This window comes from Apteryx mantelli, chromosome 1, assembly GCF_036417845.1.
Source record: "Apteryx mantelli isolate bAptMan1 chromosome 1, bAptMan1.hap1, whole genome shotgun sequence".
Classification (NCBI taxonomy): Eukaryota; Metazoa; Chordata; class Aves; order Apterygiformes; family Apterygidae; genus Apteryx; species Apteryx mantelli.
Window position 1 is genome coordinate 164,430,271 of NC_089978.1, and position 15,180 is coordinate 164,445,450.

General features: G+C 53.2%; 1 protein-coding gene across 3 annotated transcripts; it reads left to right on the forward strand.

The window, feature by feature from the left end:
* The first annotated feature begins 1,428 nt into the window (after positions 1-1,428).
* GGA1 (golgi associated, gamma adaptin ear containing, ARF binding protein 1) lies at positions 1,429-13,609 on the forward strand. Of its 3 annotated transcripts, XR_010886182.1 has the most exons (18): positions 1,429-1,764; positions 2,732-2,816; positions 3,398-3,473; positions 4,067-4,165; positions 5,467-5,590; positions 6,128-6,228; positions 7,319-7,399; positions 7,824-7,961; positions 8,117-8,198; positions 8,589-8,696; positions 8,998-9,153; positions 9,930-9,994; positions 10,134-10,312; positions 10,422-10,705; positions 10,994-11,163; positions 11,412-11,522; positions 11,705-12,036; positions 12,130-13,609. XR_010886182.1 is itself a non-coding variant. In XM_067309492.1 (17 exons), exons 1-17 carry the CDS (start codon positions 1,734-1,736, stop codon positions 11,813-11,815), a joined length of 2,001 nt encoding a protein of 666 aa, XP_067165593.1. In that variant the 5' UTR covers positions 1,429-1,733; the 3' UTR covers positions 11,816-13,609. The 3 variants fall into 3 exon arrangements, 2 of the variants coding, with proteins under 2 accessions (XP_067165593.1, XP_067165605.1); XM_067309492.1 differs by having other exon boundaries at positions 11,705-13,609; XM_067309504.1 differs by lacking the exon at positions 7,319-7,399 and having other exon boundaries at positions 11,705-13,609.
* Positions 13,610-15,180: the final 1,571 nt, after the last annotated feature.

Here is a 15,180-nt window from a genome sequence, read left to right on the forward strand (position 1 = left end):
ACAGATCGAAATTTCTGCAACAGGGGGCTGTGAAAACCCAGACTGAAAACCACTGCTTCAGAGGCACAATCTCTTTGTGGGTCAGGGAGAGGAGATACCCGCCTTCTACACAATTCTTACATGACCTAGAATGCAAGATGTAGGCCCCAGTCTCCTAAAGACAATCTAAGGATTCTCAGAAAATCAAAGAGGTAGAAGTGACGGGCAGGACTGACTCATAAGATTAAAATAACTCACGTAAAACGTGCCTGAACACAACAGAGGAAAGGATGTGGCAATTTTCTATGAAAAGCATTTTTAAAAAAGGCTTTGTGATGTAAGGGAGTAACAGTTAAAAAAAGAACAACACTCGAGTGTCAAAAAAAGTACTTTTTAATGGCCAAAAAGTCCCCAAAAAACAATGACTATCCATAAGGAAAAACATTAGGTGTGACACCAAAGCAGTTCCCTCCTCTACCATCTGTGGGATTAGCTCTATAAACATGCCCCCAATGAGTAACCTTACACAGGACCACTCTGACTCATATGACTGCCTCCGGGATTGGACTCTTTAAGGCTGAATAGGCTGCAATGTACTCTCATTCTTATCACTGATACTTCAACACAGCCAGCCTCAGTGGGTGCTTTGAACACCACTGTGGATGCAGTGCACTAGATGTTCATCAAACAGGTGGAGAACAATGCTCCCAAAGGCTCTTGAGCTGGCACCTTTCACCAGCATTAACTTAAGACAAATATATAAAAGAAAACACATTGCATACAGAACACACATCATTCTTTCCAAGACCACTGCAGCACGGACTAGACACGCAATGCTTATTAAGCATCATAATTAGCACTAGCCTGGATCACTGGAGCCGCAAGGAGAAAAGGGACAAATGGAGTTTAAATTCCCAAAGATCCTAGCTTTTTCCAGGACTTTTATTTTTTCCTCTCTCACCTCACAGCTGTTAAAACACAGAGGAGGAGAAAGTCCAGCCCCACGTAGGGGAGAAAGGATTTCTATTTAAAGAAGCTTCCAGCCAGGACACAGGATAAAGAGAAGTTCATTTGCCGGTATTTATAATTCCTCCTAAAATATCCGGCCCCCCAGGACCCTGTGTAACTCATTAAGCCCTAGAGGAAAAACCACCCACCACAGCCCTCGCGCCGCGGCCGTTAAACTGCCGGGGCCGGACCCCACCCGCCGCGGGTGGGGGGGGCGGGGGGGGGGCGTGCGCCCGCAGGCACTGCGCATGCGCCACGCCCCGCTCCCGGCGTCTCTCCCGTGTCCTTTGAAAGGACACGCGACTTCCCCACGAGGTGGAAGTGTTCCGCCTCGGTGCCGGAAGTAGCCTCACCTGCCAGCACAAAGGCTCTTCCGGAAACTGCCAGGGCAGCTCCTTTGGGAGCGACTTTGATGTGGCGGCTGGCTTCCGGCGCTCTAGCTTATCCTGTCTTCACTCACTCTCTATGCTCTCGTGCTGGAGGCCTTCCGCTTCCTCTCTGGTCTTGTGCCCTTCTTTCCCCCACGCCCCGAGCTCTATGGTGGCCGCGCCAGGCAGTTCGGCAGGGGGCGCGCTGGACTCTCGGGGGCGGTCTGTGCCGGTGACTTCCGGCTCTCTATGGTGAGGCTGGCGGAGCGGCGCTCTAGACGGTTCTGGGCGCCCTCGATGGCTCCGCGGCGCCGGGCCGGACGGGAGGGCGGCGGCGCGGCGCTGCCCCGTTGAGGAGAGCGACGGGGCCCGGCCGCCATGGAGCCCGAGACGCTGGAGGCGCGGATCAGTGAGTGCCGCGGGGGCAGGGCCCCCCTCCGGAGCACGGCCCAGCCCGGCCGCGCCGCCTCCGGCCGCCCCCGCGGGGCGGGGGAAGGAGCGGGGTGGGGGAGGCCACCCCGGGGGTCGGGGGCTGCAGGTGTATCGGGTGTACACTGGGGGGTGCAAGGTGTAGGAGGTTCAGGCCTATGGGGTGCACACACTGGGGTGTACAAGGTGTGATGGGGGGGGTGTGTACTGGGGGGTGCCGGGATACGGGGTGTACACGCTGGGGTGTACAAGGTGTGAGAGGGTGCAGGAATACGGAGTGCATACACTGGGGTGTACAAGGCATTGATGGTGTGCATGTGCAGGTGTGCAAGGTCGGGGGTGCAGGCATGTTAGGGATGTGCACACAAGGATATGTGAGGGGGTTGCAAGGATCTAGGGTAATGAACGCTGGGGTGTGCAAGTATGAGAGGCTGTGAGGATGTGGGGGTGGGTTTGTGTTCACATTGGGGCGTGCAAGGTATGAGGAGGCTGCAGGTGTGTGGAGAGGGAGTGGGAGGGTGCACACTGGGGTGTGCAAGGTGTGAGAGCATGTGTGCGTGCATAAGGAGAGTGCATCTTCATGCAAATCAAGGCATCAGGGATGTGTACAGAGGATGGACGGATGTGTCTGTGTGCACATATGGTGTCTGTGGACATGTCCATGCACTTGGGGGTGGTGTCCATGTGATAACGATGGGACTATGTGCACTGCTGCCCTGGAGAACAGTGTAAGCACCCTGACAGGGAGGTAGTGGTGAAAGAGTTTGTGCACAGGACTTGTGTGTGAAGACATGGATGCCCAGGGTGTATGTTCTTCCCTGCACACCATGCTCCATTGATGCACTCAGTGGGGCTGGCTGAGAGGGAACGGGAGCAATATTACCCCAAATCTCACCAAGGAGGGGGATTAGGGAGACTTTCTCACCTTCCTTTTCTCCCTTCTGCAGACAAAGCCACAAATCCCATGAACAAGGACCTGGACTGGGATGGTATCAATGCTTTCTGTGATCAGCTTAATAAGGAGCTAGAGGGGTAAGTGTGCTTATTCCTTTCCCCAGGCTGCTTCCAGGTCACGGGCTTGGGTTGTCATCTGCTGCCTGGTAAAATTCAGTGGGGTTATCCTGAGGGCTGAATAGGCATGAAGTGCCTGAAAGTAGTGTGGGGGGATCCTGGTCCTCTAAGGAACAGGAGGAGAGTTTTCAGTAGATGGCACACTTCTACCTGAGATGGTACAGAGGGCAGCTACTCAGCTGCTCTGGGGATGTGCTGTGGGGAACAGCAGATCTGAGAACCTAGGAGTTCAAAGTCCTTTACCTTAGTGTTATGATTGTATTCTCATGCATGGGGTTCCTCCCTGCTTTAGAGACTCCTTAGATCTTCATGTAGATTTTCCGGTTTTTATCTCCAACAGCTGTGATATGGCTGTGCTTTACCCCAGAGAAAGCTGTCTTAGTATAATAAAGAAGGTTCTCATAAGTTTTTGAAGTGGCCTGGGGCCTTATCAATACCTTAAACTTGCAACATTCTTTTCACCCTTGGGTACCCAGATGGAAGCACAGGTACCAGCCTTCTCATCACTAACCAGCTAGCTTTTTTTCCCCCCCTCCTTCCAGTCCTCCACTTGCTACCCGACTTCTTGCCCACAAGATCCAGTCTCCGCAGGAATGGGAAGCTATCCAGGCCCTCACGGTAAGGGCATCTGCAGGCTGTAGAACTAGATGGAGGGCCAGAGTGTGGAGTTGCTTCAGTTTGACTTGAGGACCAAGGGAAGCTTTGAACTCCTGAGTGCCTGCCTTGCTCTGAAAAAGTCCTGATACATCTGGGCCCTTGGATGGGAGGGGCTGAAGATGACTGCACAGGAGTGGAGTGGGTGGCTGCTAGGAAAAGTCTTGATTCTGAGAAGGATCATGGCCTACTGAACACCGTAGTCCAGAGCCTGTTGAAGTCAGTGGGAAGCTTTTTGTTCCCTTGATAATATTCTGGATCTGTGCTGTGAAACCTGAGTGTGTGAGCTCTCACTCTCCACCTCAGCGATGGCTCTACGCACTAAGGATATCCCCTTCCATGGGCTGCCTAGCCACCTCTGCAAAGACTGATCCCAAAGAGGAAATTTTCCTTGCTACCTTGGGAGGGTGATTGGCCCCCAAAGAGGGGAAGTGGGTGTCCCTCCTGGCTGTAGTGAGAATAGCCACGGGCTCCGTGCCTGGCAAGGGGGTAGCCAGAAAGGGCTGGCTCCCAAGCCTGCTGACCCTGTGCCGAGCTCACCTGGCCCCTCTCCCCAGGTGCTGGAGTCCTGCATGAAGAGCTGTGGCAAACGCTTCCACGACGAGGTGGGCAAGTTCCGCTTCCTCAATGAGCTCATCAAAGTGGTGTCACCCAAGGTGGGTCCCAGGGGATTGTGCTGGAGGGGACTAGAGCCTGATGACAGGAGGGCTTTGGGAAGAAGTGACTGAGCAGAAAGGCTGGGTAAACACTGGGATGTGGGGGGAACAGGACAATACTAGGAAGAGATGTAGTCCTTATTCCCTGGTGAGTTTTCCAGTGAGAAGGTGAGCTTTTACCCCTCTGCTCCAGGCTGATTCTTGATGCAGGAAGCTGAGGCCCAGCTAGACCTGATGCAGCTAGTGCTTGTGAGGCTCCTGAGCTCACTGTGTGCCTGGAGTCACCTTACCTATGTCTCCATTGAGCCTCATCTGTGCTGCATGTGCTCAGGAACCTTTTTCAGCCCTGACACCATGACTACATCTCTCCAGGATGTCCCAGCCTGGTTGAGACGCTCTAAGAGGGCAAGTCCAGGCCTGGTCAGTGGTGCTCTGGAGAGTCCATCTGAAGCACTGAAAGTCATTACCTGCTCCTCTGTTGCTGTTTCCACAGCGGAACAAGCTGTGCGTGCTCCTCTCTTCAGTCAGGCCAGTTAGCTCATGTCACCAGGAAATACAGAGTTAAGGGAACATGAAACCAAATAAGACTAGGAAAAACCTTAGTCTGTCAATCACAGCTTCTGACCTGTGGTGATGAACAGCCAGGAACAGTAACGTCCTAAAGTCTTCTTGCTGGGTGCCCTAGAGGATTTCTGTACACCTTAGGCCACTGGTCTCTGGTGGCATATTCGCTGTTGCTTCCACCAGTACACAGCAGACCCATTGGACAAGGGCAAAGGATGCTTGCATGGCAGGAGGAAAGATGTAGCATTTGAACATCTCATTGCTGGGTGCTGTTTGTCTGGGGTCTGTGCAGCCACAAAAGGTGTCAGGTGCCCTGTGCCAGAGAGGGCAGCTGAGAAAAAGTGCTGGGCCCCAAGGACTGTTGCCCACAGTCCTTCCCCTCCCAGCCCTGCTGTCTGCTCAATCCTGAAGGGCTGCTTTGCAAAGCACCTCCTGTTGGCAGTACCCTTTCCTTCACAAGGTGACAAAGATCCACCTGAGCCTTTCCACTTGTCCCTGGGTGTTGCTATGAGGCTACTGGCCCAGCATTTCTCTCACTTGTTATGTTTCCTGTGCTGGAAACCAAGCATAGCAGGGGTATGTTGCAAGGACCTCATGGGCTTTCCTGCTTGCTTCCTCTTTCCTCGTCCTTGTGCCGTTGGGAACTGTCTCACTTCTCCTGGGGGAGGGGATGAACATGCCAGGTTTGCAACAGCTCAGATCAGCTCCAAGCCACCTCTTCTCTCTTTTTCTTTTAGTATCTTGGCAGCCGGACACCAGAAAAAGTGAAGTCAAAGATCTTGCAGCTGATGTACAGCTGGACATTAGGGCTGCCTCACGAGGTGAAGATCTCAGAAGCCTACCAGATGCTGAAGAAACAAGGTGAGAAGCAATGGACTGTTGAGGGAGGACTGACATAATGTTTTCCCCCCTCCTTTTTTGTCCAGGCAGAGCCCGAAACAGACTCTTCCCACCCACCCGCACCACCCCGTGCTCAGACCCAGCACATCATGGCTCTGTCTCAGCAACAGGGGCAGGAAGAGAAATGGGTGCCTTGGGGATCCTAGCTGCACAAGGATTGTTGCTTGTGATCTGAATTGCTTCATGGGTTGGAGGGGATATCTGCCTGCTGCCTACCGGAGAGGGGGCACAGGAAGGAGTTGGGACAGAAGAACTATGAATGCTCTGGCAGTAGACTTTGGATTTTTCAGAGGAGGTAGGATATTGATGGGGAGGTTCTTGCCAAGAAAAAGAAACGCTATGGAAACACAGTCCGGGATCATGGATGGCAGGAACAGACCCAAACTCCCTCAGTCCCAGCTGAGTTTGATGGGCCATTGGGGAAGAAATGTCCTAGGTGACAGTGTCATCCCCCCAGGGGGTGAAGCTTCCTGACCTCTCCATGGGTCTGTACTGCAGGAATTGTGAAATGTGACCCGAAACTGCCTGATGATGCTCCTTTTCCACCACCTCCTCCTCGGCCCAAGAACATCATCTTTGATGACGAAGAGAAATCCAAGGTAAGGGCTCTGTTCAGGGAGAGGGCCAGAAGTCAGCGTCTTCCCCCCTTCAGGATCTCCTGTCCCCCTGGAGGTCCAAAAAGAGTCAAGTCCCCTGTTTCTTGGGCCGTGCTTCAGGAAGTGCATCACAGGAATGCTGAGGGCCTGCGCCTAAGTCAGGACTAAGGAAATGGCCAGAGATAGGGCATGTAGATCTATTTGACCTCTGGAGCTTTCAGCTGCAGGATGGTGCAGAAGGTGAAGTGCTGACATTAGCCCAGCAGGTTCTGGGAGGCTTACTGGTGTGCTGTCTCTGGTGTGCTGAGTTATCTGGCTATGTGCTCTAAATTGATCCCAGCCCCACATGCTGTTACTGTTATCTCTTCCCCACCCCCACCACTGCAATCCATTTATGGCCCAACTGCTTATACTCTCCTGTACCCATCCTATATTGCCTTTCCTTGGGTCACTGCTCACATAAACATCTCTACTTTATTAATGGTGATATGTTTAAGCAAGTTTTGGGCAGCTCTGGCTCTAGTTCTGAAGTAGAGATGTGATCTAAGTTTGTTGTATGGGATAAACTTTTGCCTCTGTGGGCCCTTTCCCCAAGGAGGTGTCATGAAGAAGGTACCAATGAGGATTTGTAGGTGGCCTGTGGAACTGTTCACTGACTAAAGTGGGTGAGGGAAGTTGGAGCTCTCCCTCTCTTCTAATTACAGCTGCAAAAGGGGTGTGTAAATAGGTCTGAATAGGAGTCCATTACAGTCCTGTGGCAATTCCCTGTGTTAACCCCGCTTTTCTTTCTCAGTACTAATATTGCTGTGCTCCTGGGTCTCCACAGTGCATAACCAGCAGGCAGGGTCAGGTTTTGAACGCAGGGGATTTTCAAGCCTCTATTACCACAACAGGGGGAAGAAGACCAGTTGTACTTTTTCTCTCCCTGGTCTTTCATAGCCCACAAGTGATCCAGCTAGGTTTTCAAGTGACTGTTGTCATCCCCTGCCTCAGCCAGATTTGGGTTTGCTGGGGATTTCAATGGCTCTAGTATTGCCAGAGTGATTCTGGCTGCCACCCCTCAGCTTGAGCCCAAAGGTGTCGTCTTTTGCAGATACTGGCTCGTCTTCTGAAAAGCTCCCATCCTGAGGACCTCCGGGCTGCCAACAAGCTCATCAAGGAGATGGTTCAGGAGGTGTGACTGGGGAGAAGTGGGGGAGCCATGATCTGGGTGCTGATGCTTGGAGCCAGGGGAAGGGGATCAGGGCAGTGAGTCTCTGTCCTCATGCAGGCACTGGAGCTTCTGCCCAGAACTTTGCAGTAGGTGCCAAAGAGTCTCTGTGCAAATTCTGCTATCCCTTGGCTACTAGGAGGAACGGCTCTAGGCACTTTCTGTGACACAAGCCCTGCTGCAGCACTAGATCTGCAGCAGATCCACCCCATCTGGCAAGTGCTGGACCAGAGATGATCTGGAGTTTTCTGCTGGTGTGGGAACTCTTTTGGGGGCAGTGTTGCTGTGCCTTAGTCCAGGGAATTGGTGTGTAGGCTGGCCCAGCTTTCTTTGTCCCCAAGTTGTGGACAAGAGCAAAGACACCCCTCCCAATTTGGTTGCCCTCCAGGACCAGAAGCGCATGGAGAAGATCTCCAAGAGGGTGAATGCCATTGAGGAGGTGAACAACAATGTGAAGCTGCTGACAGAGATGGTGACCAGCTACAGCAAGGGGGAGACAACAGAGAGCAATGAGGACCTAATGAAGGTGAGGAAAAGCCATCCCAGCATCCTCCTTGGGCTTCACAGTGATGGGTGGGTACAGTCTTTCACCTCTGCCCTCCCAAGTTCTTCCTGCCTGTTTTGTACCCCTAGCTGAGCTTCCTGCTTACCACCTCAATGCCCCTTTCTCCTCTTCCCCAGGAGCTGTATCAGCGCTGCGAGCGTATGAGGCCCATGCTTTTCCGACTTGCCAGTGACACGGAAGACAATGATGAAGCTCTAGGTAAGCAGACCTGGCCCTTCTCCCTTCATCTTCTCCCAGAGAATCTCTGCTTGGGCTGCCCATGGCATGGCATTTTTCAGCAGCTGCCATTCTGTTTGAGGTTAATTAGTCTGTGCTTGCTGCTGAGCAGGGGCATGTGATACCAATCAGCAGTGTTACAGACTTTCTCCACTTTACTGTAGGAATAGCACTTGCACTTGCCCTCCTGAGAGTGCTGTGGAGGTGTCAATGCACCCCCATACTCCTTGCAGCAACAATGGCAAAAATGCTATTTGCAGTGAGTTGCTATCAACTCTTTGGGCCTTGCTTTCAAAGAAGAGTGAGATGTTAAAGTCATGCTCTTTATTTCTTCCCTCTTTTCAAACTTACTTCCTACCTATTCCATTTCAGCGGAGATCCTGCAAGCCAATGACAACCTCACTCAGGTGATCAACCTCTACAAGCAGCTTGTGCGGGGAGAAGAGATCAACGGGGAGACCGTGGCTGGTCCCCTTCGAGGTGAGGAGACGTGGCAGATGGGGATGGGAAGATCCAGCACAGTGGCCCTGTTGCTGGTTTTCTCTAGTGTAAGAGAAGATTTTGAGAGATGTGGAAAGGTGAAACATGCAGGAGGTCAAAGTGATGCTGGTGAGATGAGGAAATGTCTTGTGGAGATGACTGATGCATGAAGAGAGGTAGTTGAAAGGGAGAGCAGAGGGGGGATTCCCTTTCCCAGGTGTGAAGAAGGATGGGAGCTGGCTCTCCGCACACTAAGAGGCCCAAGAGAGTTTCTGTCTCTCACCCTGTTCCTTCTTTGCAGGCAGCACCTCAGCACTTCTGGATCTGTCAGGTCTGGACCTTCCGGCAACAGGCCCTTCCTACCCAGCCTTGCCCACCCTCTCAGGCAGCTCAGCAGTCCCTGTGCCTGACCAAGCTGGCTCTGTCTCCTTGCTGGATGATGAACTCATGTCTTTAGGTGAGGAGAAGACCAGAGCAAAAGCTCTGAGTGAGAGTATGAGTGGATGGTTCATCTGGTGGAGGAGCATGAATGGGGGACAGCTCTGGGAGAGGTGAATCGTGAAAGACCAAGAGGTGATCCTCACTTAGTGTGAGGTAGAAAGGAAGGAAAAACCCTGATTTGATTCTGAGCTTTAGTTCCCATGGTGTTTTCCTGACTAATCAGGGAAAACCTGCAGTGCTCTGCCCTCTGCTTTGTTCTTGGAAAACTGACCTGGCATGTAAATCAAGAGTGATGCAATGGCCATCACCAGTTGGGATCACAGGGGTGGGCCACCCCCACCTCCTGGTGTTTACTCCTTGGAATTGACAGTAGACGCACAGGACTTGCAGAATGGCTTATGTGGAAGCCTTGTGAGGTGCCAATCCTAGAAGGCTCTAGAATCCAATTTTTCTGACAGTGTGGCCGTCTCCTAAGAGATGATTTGGGTACAACAGTGTGAACTAGACATCCTCTACATGCAAGTGCAAGTGGAGACTGCCAACCCAGTAGTATTCACATCTGTGGCAGTTGCACTGGGAACCAGAGTGTGAGAGAAACAACACTATCATCCTTCCTGCTCCTTCCCATGCAGGGATGGGGCCAGAGGTGGGGAACATATCAGTAGTTCTGCCCTGCTGCTTGTGTGTCCTGCCTGACCAGAGGGATGTCAGTTACATGTGCCCTATTCAGGCCCCATTTAGTGCCCTTACCAACTTGATAGCAAGGCTTCATGTTTGCTTTTACCCCGGCAGGTCTGAATGACCCAGCACCACCTCCTGCCCAGGCTGGTGACAGCAGTGGCTGGAACAGCTTCCAGGTAATATGCTGGGAGCCATAAAAGCAGATGGGGAGGGTAGTGGAAGCAACACATGGAACAGGTAAGGAGGCATCCCTGATCTGATGGCTATGCTGATATGAGTCTGCTTGGGGGGCTCTCCTGTGCACTCTCTCTGCAGTCATCGGATAGCAGCGAGTTTGGCATCGCCCCTGTCACGGCAACGCCACCAGTCAAAGGAGATGCTGGCGCATCTTCCCCGAAACCTTCTTCTTTCACCAGTGGCCTGGATGACCTAGACCTCCTGGGCAAGACTCTGCTGCAACAGTCTCTGCCTCCAGAGTCGCAACAAGTGCGGTGGTAAGCAGGAGCAGAGCACTCTTGCATCTCTGGCCATCTCATCTGTTTCTGGGGTGCTGGACACATGTATTTCAGTGTCCTGTTTGATTCCTTGCTCTCTCTTCTACAGGGAGAAGCAGCAGCCACCTCCACGGCTCACCCTGAGGGATTTACAGAACAAGAGCAGCTCTGGCACCATGGCCCACACTCCCAGTGCCCTGCCTGTGCTCCAGAGTGTTTCTCCCAACCCCACACTGCCCCTGGCCTCAGAGCTGCCTGCCCCTGCGACGCTTCCAAAAGCTGCCACCACACCAACAGGAAGTACTCCAGTCCCACCACGGCCTCCTGCCACTACACTGCCCCAGGAGATCTCGCTGGCCAACATCACTGTGCCTCTGGAGTCAATCAAACCCAGTGAGTAGGCTGGAAGAGTGGGACAAGTTTGGGGGTGGATGGACTGTTTGGAATGGAACCAGACAAATCAGGGAAGAAGCAACTGGAGAGGGTATGAAGAGGGTGGAACAAACTGTGCATACAAGGAAGGGAGGAATATGAGGAAACTTCCTGCCTTTTGGATTTTTGGGAGGTTGAAGAGGAGTAGCATCTTCTAGTCCCTTGTGTGGAGTTTGGATTATGGGGAGAGTTTCCTGCAGGACCAGTTCCCTCCTGGCTGACTGGTGCCTGTCCCTGCCTTTCCCACAGGCAGCATCCTCCCTGTGACGGTGTATGATCAACACGGCTTCCGCGTCCTCTTCCACTTCGCTAAAGATGCCCTGCCCGAGAGGCCTGATGTGCTTGTGGTGGTGATATCTATGCTTAGCACAGCCCCACAGCCAATCCGCAACATTGTCTTTCAATCTGCTGTCCCCAAGGTAAGGGGGCTGCTGGGGCTCAGGGCTCCCGGACTAAGCTGCCATGTGATTCTCCCTTTGTAGGAAAGGCGGGTGGGTGGAGAGAGCTCTGCGGGGCTGAGAGCAAGTTGTATTGCCCTCAGATTAGCAGGGACCAGCACAATACCTCTTTGACTAGAGAGTGGAAGCTCCCTAAATACTCAGTGGGAGCAGGGCCTTTGGCGGCCCAGTCCCTCTCTCAGGAATGTGGGATATTGTTCTTTCCCTAGGTGATGAAAGTGAAGCTGCAGCCTCCCTCAGGCACGGAACTGCCAGCATTCAACCCCATTGTCCATCCCAGTGCCATCACACAAGTCCTGCTGCTCGCTAACCCGCAGAAGGTAACAGTACTCTCCCTGGGGCAGAAGCAGGCTGGTCTTGTTGCCTAGGCAAGGCCTGGCTCGCCTTTCACTGAGGGGACCCTGTCCCTATTCTTTATGTTCACTGCAGCTTTCTAGACATCTGTGCCTTGTGCCTTTCTGCTCCTGTTCTTGACTGCTTTTCTTTTCTTCCCCATCTCCAGGAGAAAGTGAGGCTACGATACAAGCTGACCTTCACCATGGGAGAGCAAACCTACAATGAAATGGGGGATGTGGACCAGTTCCCCCCACCAGAGTCCTGGGGAAACCTCTAGAACCACCCCTTGCAGTCACTACTCTGCAGAGTCCTTGGGAAGCCAGGCCTGTGAGGCTGCAGCACCCTGAGGAGATGGGGAGGGTGGGTGGGGGGCTGCTGCTCACGCTCTATTCTCCAGATGGCTGGGCAAGGGCCAGAGGGAGCATGCCTGAAGGATGAGAGCAGAGATGCCAGGAGATGTTCATCCAGCGTGACTAGGAATGGAGTTGAAAGCTTACTGTGGGTGAACAGTTGCCTTCCCTGCTCTTCTGAAGGCTTCCCTCCCTCCACAATTTGTTCAGCTTCTCTTCTAACCCTGCTTTCCTCCTTTAGGTGCACTGGGGAACAAGGATGGGAAACTTTAGCAGACTCAGCCTGGAGCAAGACCTAGTAAATGAAGATCCTTTTCCTTGTCTGTACTCTCCACCCTTCCTGACCCTTCAGCTGCTTCATGCTCTGCGGTGCTCCCTCTTGTTAGCAAATGCCGAGCTCAGATGAGTTCCCCCTCACCCCCCACTCCTTGAAGCTGAGTACCAGTGGTTCCCTGTCTGCTGGGATTGTTCCAGAGCTGGCTGTGAAATGAGGCTGAACAGGGACTGGGCTGGGGTCAGTGTCTTTCCAGCACCAGAGAGCAGGTAGCTGTCCTTGCTTGGGCTGGAATGGGGAGTAGTCCTCCCATGTCCCCCTCCCTCCAGCTGCAGGCAGAGCTGTTGGGCTGGGAGGGGGGCCCTGGGGTTGGGAACCTGTTGGGTTCAGGGCTGGGAAGAGCTTACTCTATGCCTCCCCATCTACGTCATCTCTGTAGCGCCTTGGCTCCTGGCACTGAACCCAGCAGGGAGGAAGCACGCACCTTTTCCATATGCTTTATCTACTACAGCAGCCATTTGGGATCCCTGTTGGACTATCGTACCTGTTTGTCCTGTGTGCCAGCCCTGAAAGGGGCATGTTTCAAAGGGGCGTTCTTTGGGGGCTTAAGTCTTCCCATAGCCTCTGACTCCTGCCAGACAGAGGGAGAGGAAGCAGCAAATTATCATACTCCCCCCTGGCTAGGCTGGACAGTTTGGTTAGGAGGGTTTTATGAGGGCTGGTTTTAGCTCTTTGATTTCTTCTTGCAGCTGGGAAAGGGATGGGCTAGAGTTGGGGAGAGACTGGATACCAGCCCATCTCCAGGCAGCACCACTAAGGAACTGCACTGGGAGCCCAGGTCCACACTGGAGTGGGGGGTATGACTGTGCCTTGTGCACCTTTGCCTGCAGCAGTGGGCAGGGGGCTCATCCCAGGCACTTGATCACTGTGACACAAGAGCAGGGATCTGCAGGCACAAAGGAGACCAGGGGGTGGCATGTCTGGAGCAATCCCCATTCTGATCAGACTTGTGACCACAGGAGCTGCTTCCCTTCCCTAAGCTGGTTTTAACTGGGCCTGATTTTAGAGGTATAAGCAAACTGCACCTTGTATCGGCTTGCTAGGTGTGGAAGGAGCCTGTGTGAGATGGAGGTCAGTGGGTGCTGCTCGTTCTTGGCTTGGGGGCAGTGAAGGTGAGAGGTCTTGGAGCTGGGTCTGTTGTGTGGTAGAGGAGAGGGGGAAGCAAGGTCTTTACTCTGGGGTTCTGCTGTGTCTTACTTCCCTTTCTGGTCTCTTTTCAGGGTTTTGTATGGGTTTTTTCTTTGCAGATCTTGTTTGGTTCTTGAACAGACTTGTATATATTTTCAGTGCAAATTCTGTAAATGGAAAAAAAACAAAGATTTAAAACAAAACGCCCGGCGCGAATAATCTGCTGTATTTATGGGAAATAAAGAGAGTTCTTTCCTGATCTTTTCCCTGTGCCTTTTGCCCCAGGGAATGAATTTTTCCCTCATCCTCCCGGACTTCAGAGAAGTTGTTTCTACCCTGAGAGTGGTAGGTTCCAGGCACAAGTGTCTTAGGCTCAAATCCTACCACTGCTCTCATGTATTTAATTCCCCTGGCTGTCCTGGGCCTCACAGATGATTTCCCTGCTCACAAGCGAGGGGAGAGTGGAATTGTGGAAGTCCCCCAGCTGCTCTCAATTCCTGTTTGAGAGCAAGTCACCTTCATGCTGAAAGCTGGGTGCTGCCTGCTTCCCTCTCCCCCCCCCCCGCCCCCCCCCCATGAAGGAGGAGGAGGGCAGGGGTTGGTGCCCAGCAGCCTGCAGTGGGGGTTGGGCTAGCCATGAAGGGCCGCGTGCCCCCTTGCTCAAGCACAGCCTGCTCTGCTGTTAGCAGGCAGGCAGCTTTGCCACTGCTTGTAGTACTTCCTCTTCCCCAGGGCTGCCTCTCGGAAACAGCTCCATGGGGCAGTTTTGTTGCAAGCTTGCAAGGGCTGTGGGGTGGAGGGAGAGTGGGTCCGTTCTGGGAAGCAGCAGCAATGTTCTCCTGACAGAAGGCTATGAGGTGGAAGTAGATCTGTCCACAGAGCCCCTTGTGAATTACTAAGACGTTGCATGGGAGGAAAGAGTCCCCAGCTTGGTCCCTACAATATGCAGTACTGCCCAGGGAGTTGTTTGGGTTGTATGGAGGTTTGGGTGAGCCTTTTTGCACCTTTGCAATAGGCTCTTGAAGCCCTTGTCTGTTTTCCGTCAGCATGATGCCCCATAGGAGCGTCAATGGGGCTTTTTAGTGGGGTATCAGGTGTGCCTCTCCACATTCACCCAGGTTTAGAGCAATGTGATGTTGGGGCAGGAAGAGCAGGGATCCCTTTCCAAGTCCCACCTTGAAAAGGGAGATGCCAGCAGCGCTCCTGCTACACACTCACTAGAGCCTCAACCTCCAAGACAGGTGGAGGAGCAGACTGCAGGACCCCTCCCCAAGCAACCCATTTGGAGACTGCAGGGCACAGGTGGAGCGGCCCTTCCGCCTCTTTTTCCTTTGCTGTTTGTCTCATCTGCTCATGAGCTGACCACTTCCTGTCTGGGCTCTGATGCTAGTTCCTTTGCCAGCCACATAACTCGGCTGACAACACCCTCCCTTCTTTCTTAGTGCAGAGCAAGGAAAGTCCCAGCTGCAGGCAGCCAGAGAAAAGAGCAGGTTTATATCTCATAGAGCAGGAGTGAAGGGATGGCTTAAACAATCAGCCTCTCAGAGCTTTAGAAGAAAGCTGAGCCCTGATGCTGTGGGAGGCTTTAGCTCTGCAGAGAGCAGGCAGCACCCAAGCCTGGGAACCTGGAGCTTGTGGTCCCTGTGCAACTGCATAAGGGAGGTGCTGCTCTGCACTTCGCCCAGCCACCACACTCAGATGAGCGTTGCCATGGGAGGCGGGAGCAGAGAGGAAGGGGGCCTCCGCAGGGCATAAAGCAACAGCCCTTTTCCGCAACTTTGTGGTGGGTCAAGAGAGTCTCAGTGACAGCAGGGAGGGAAAAAGCAGGAA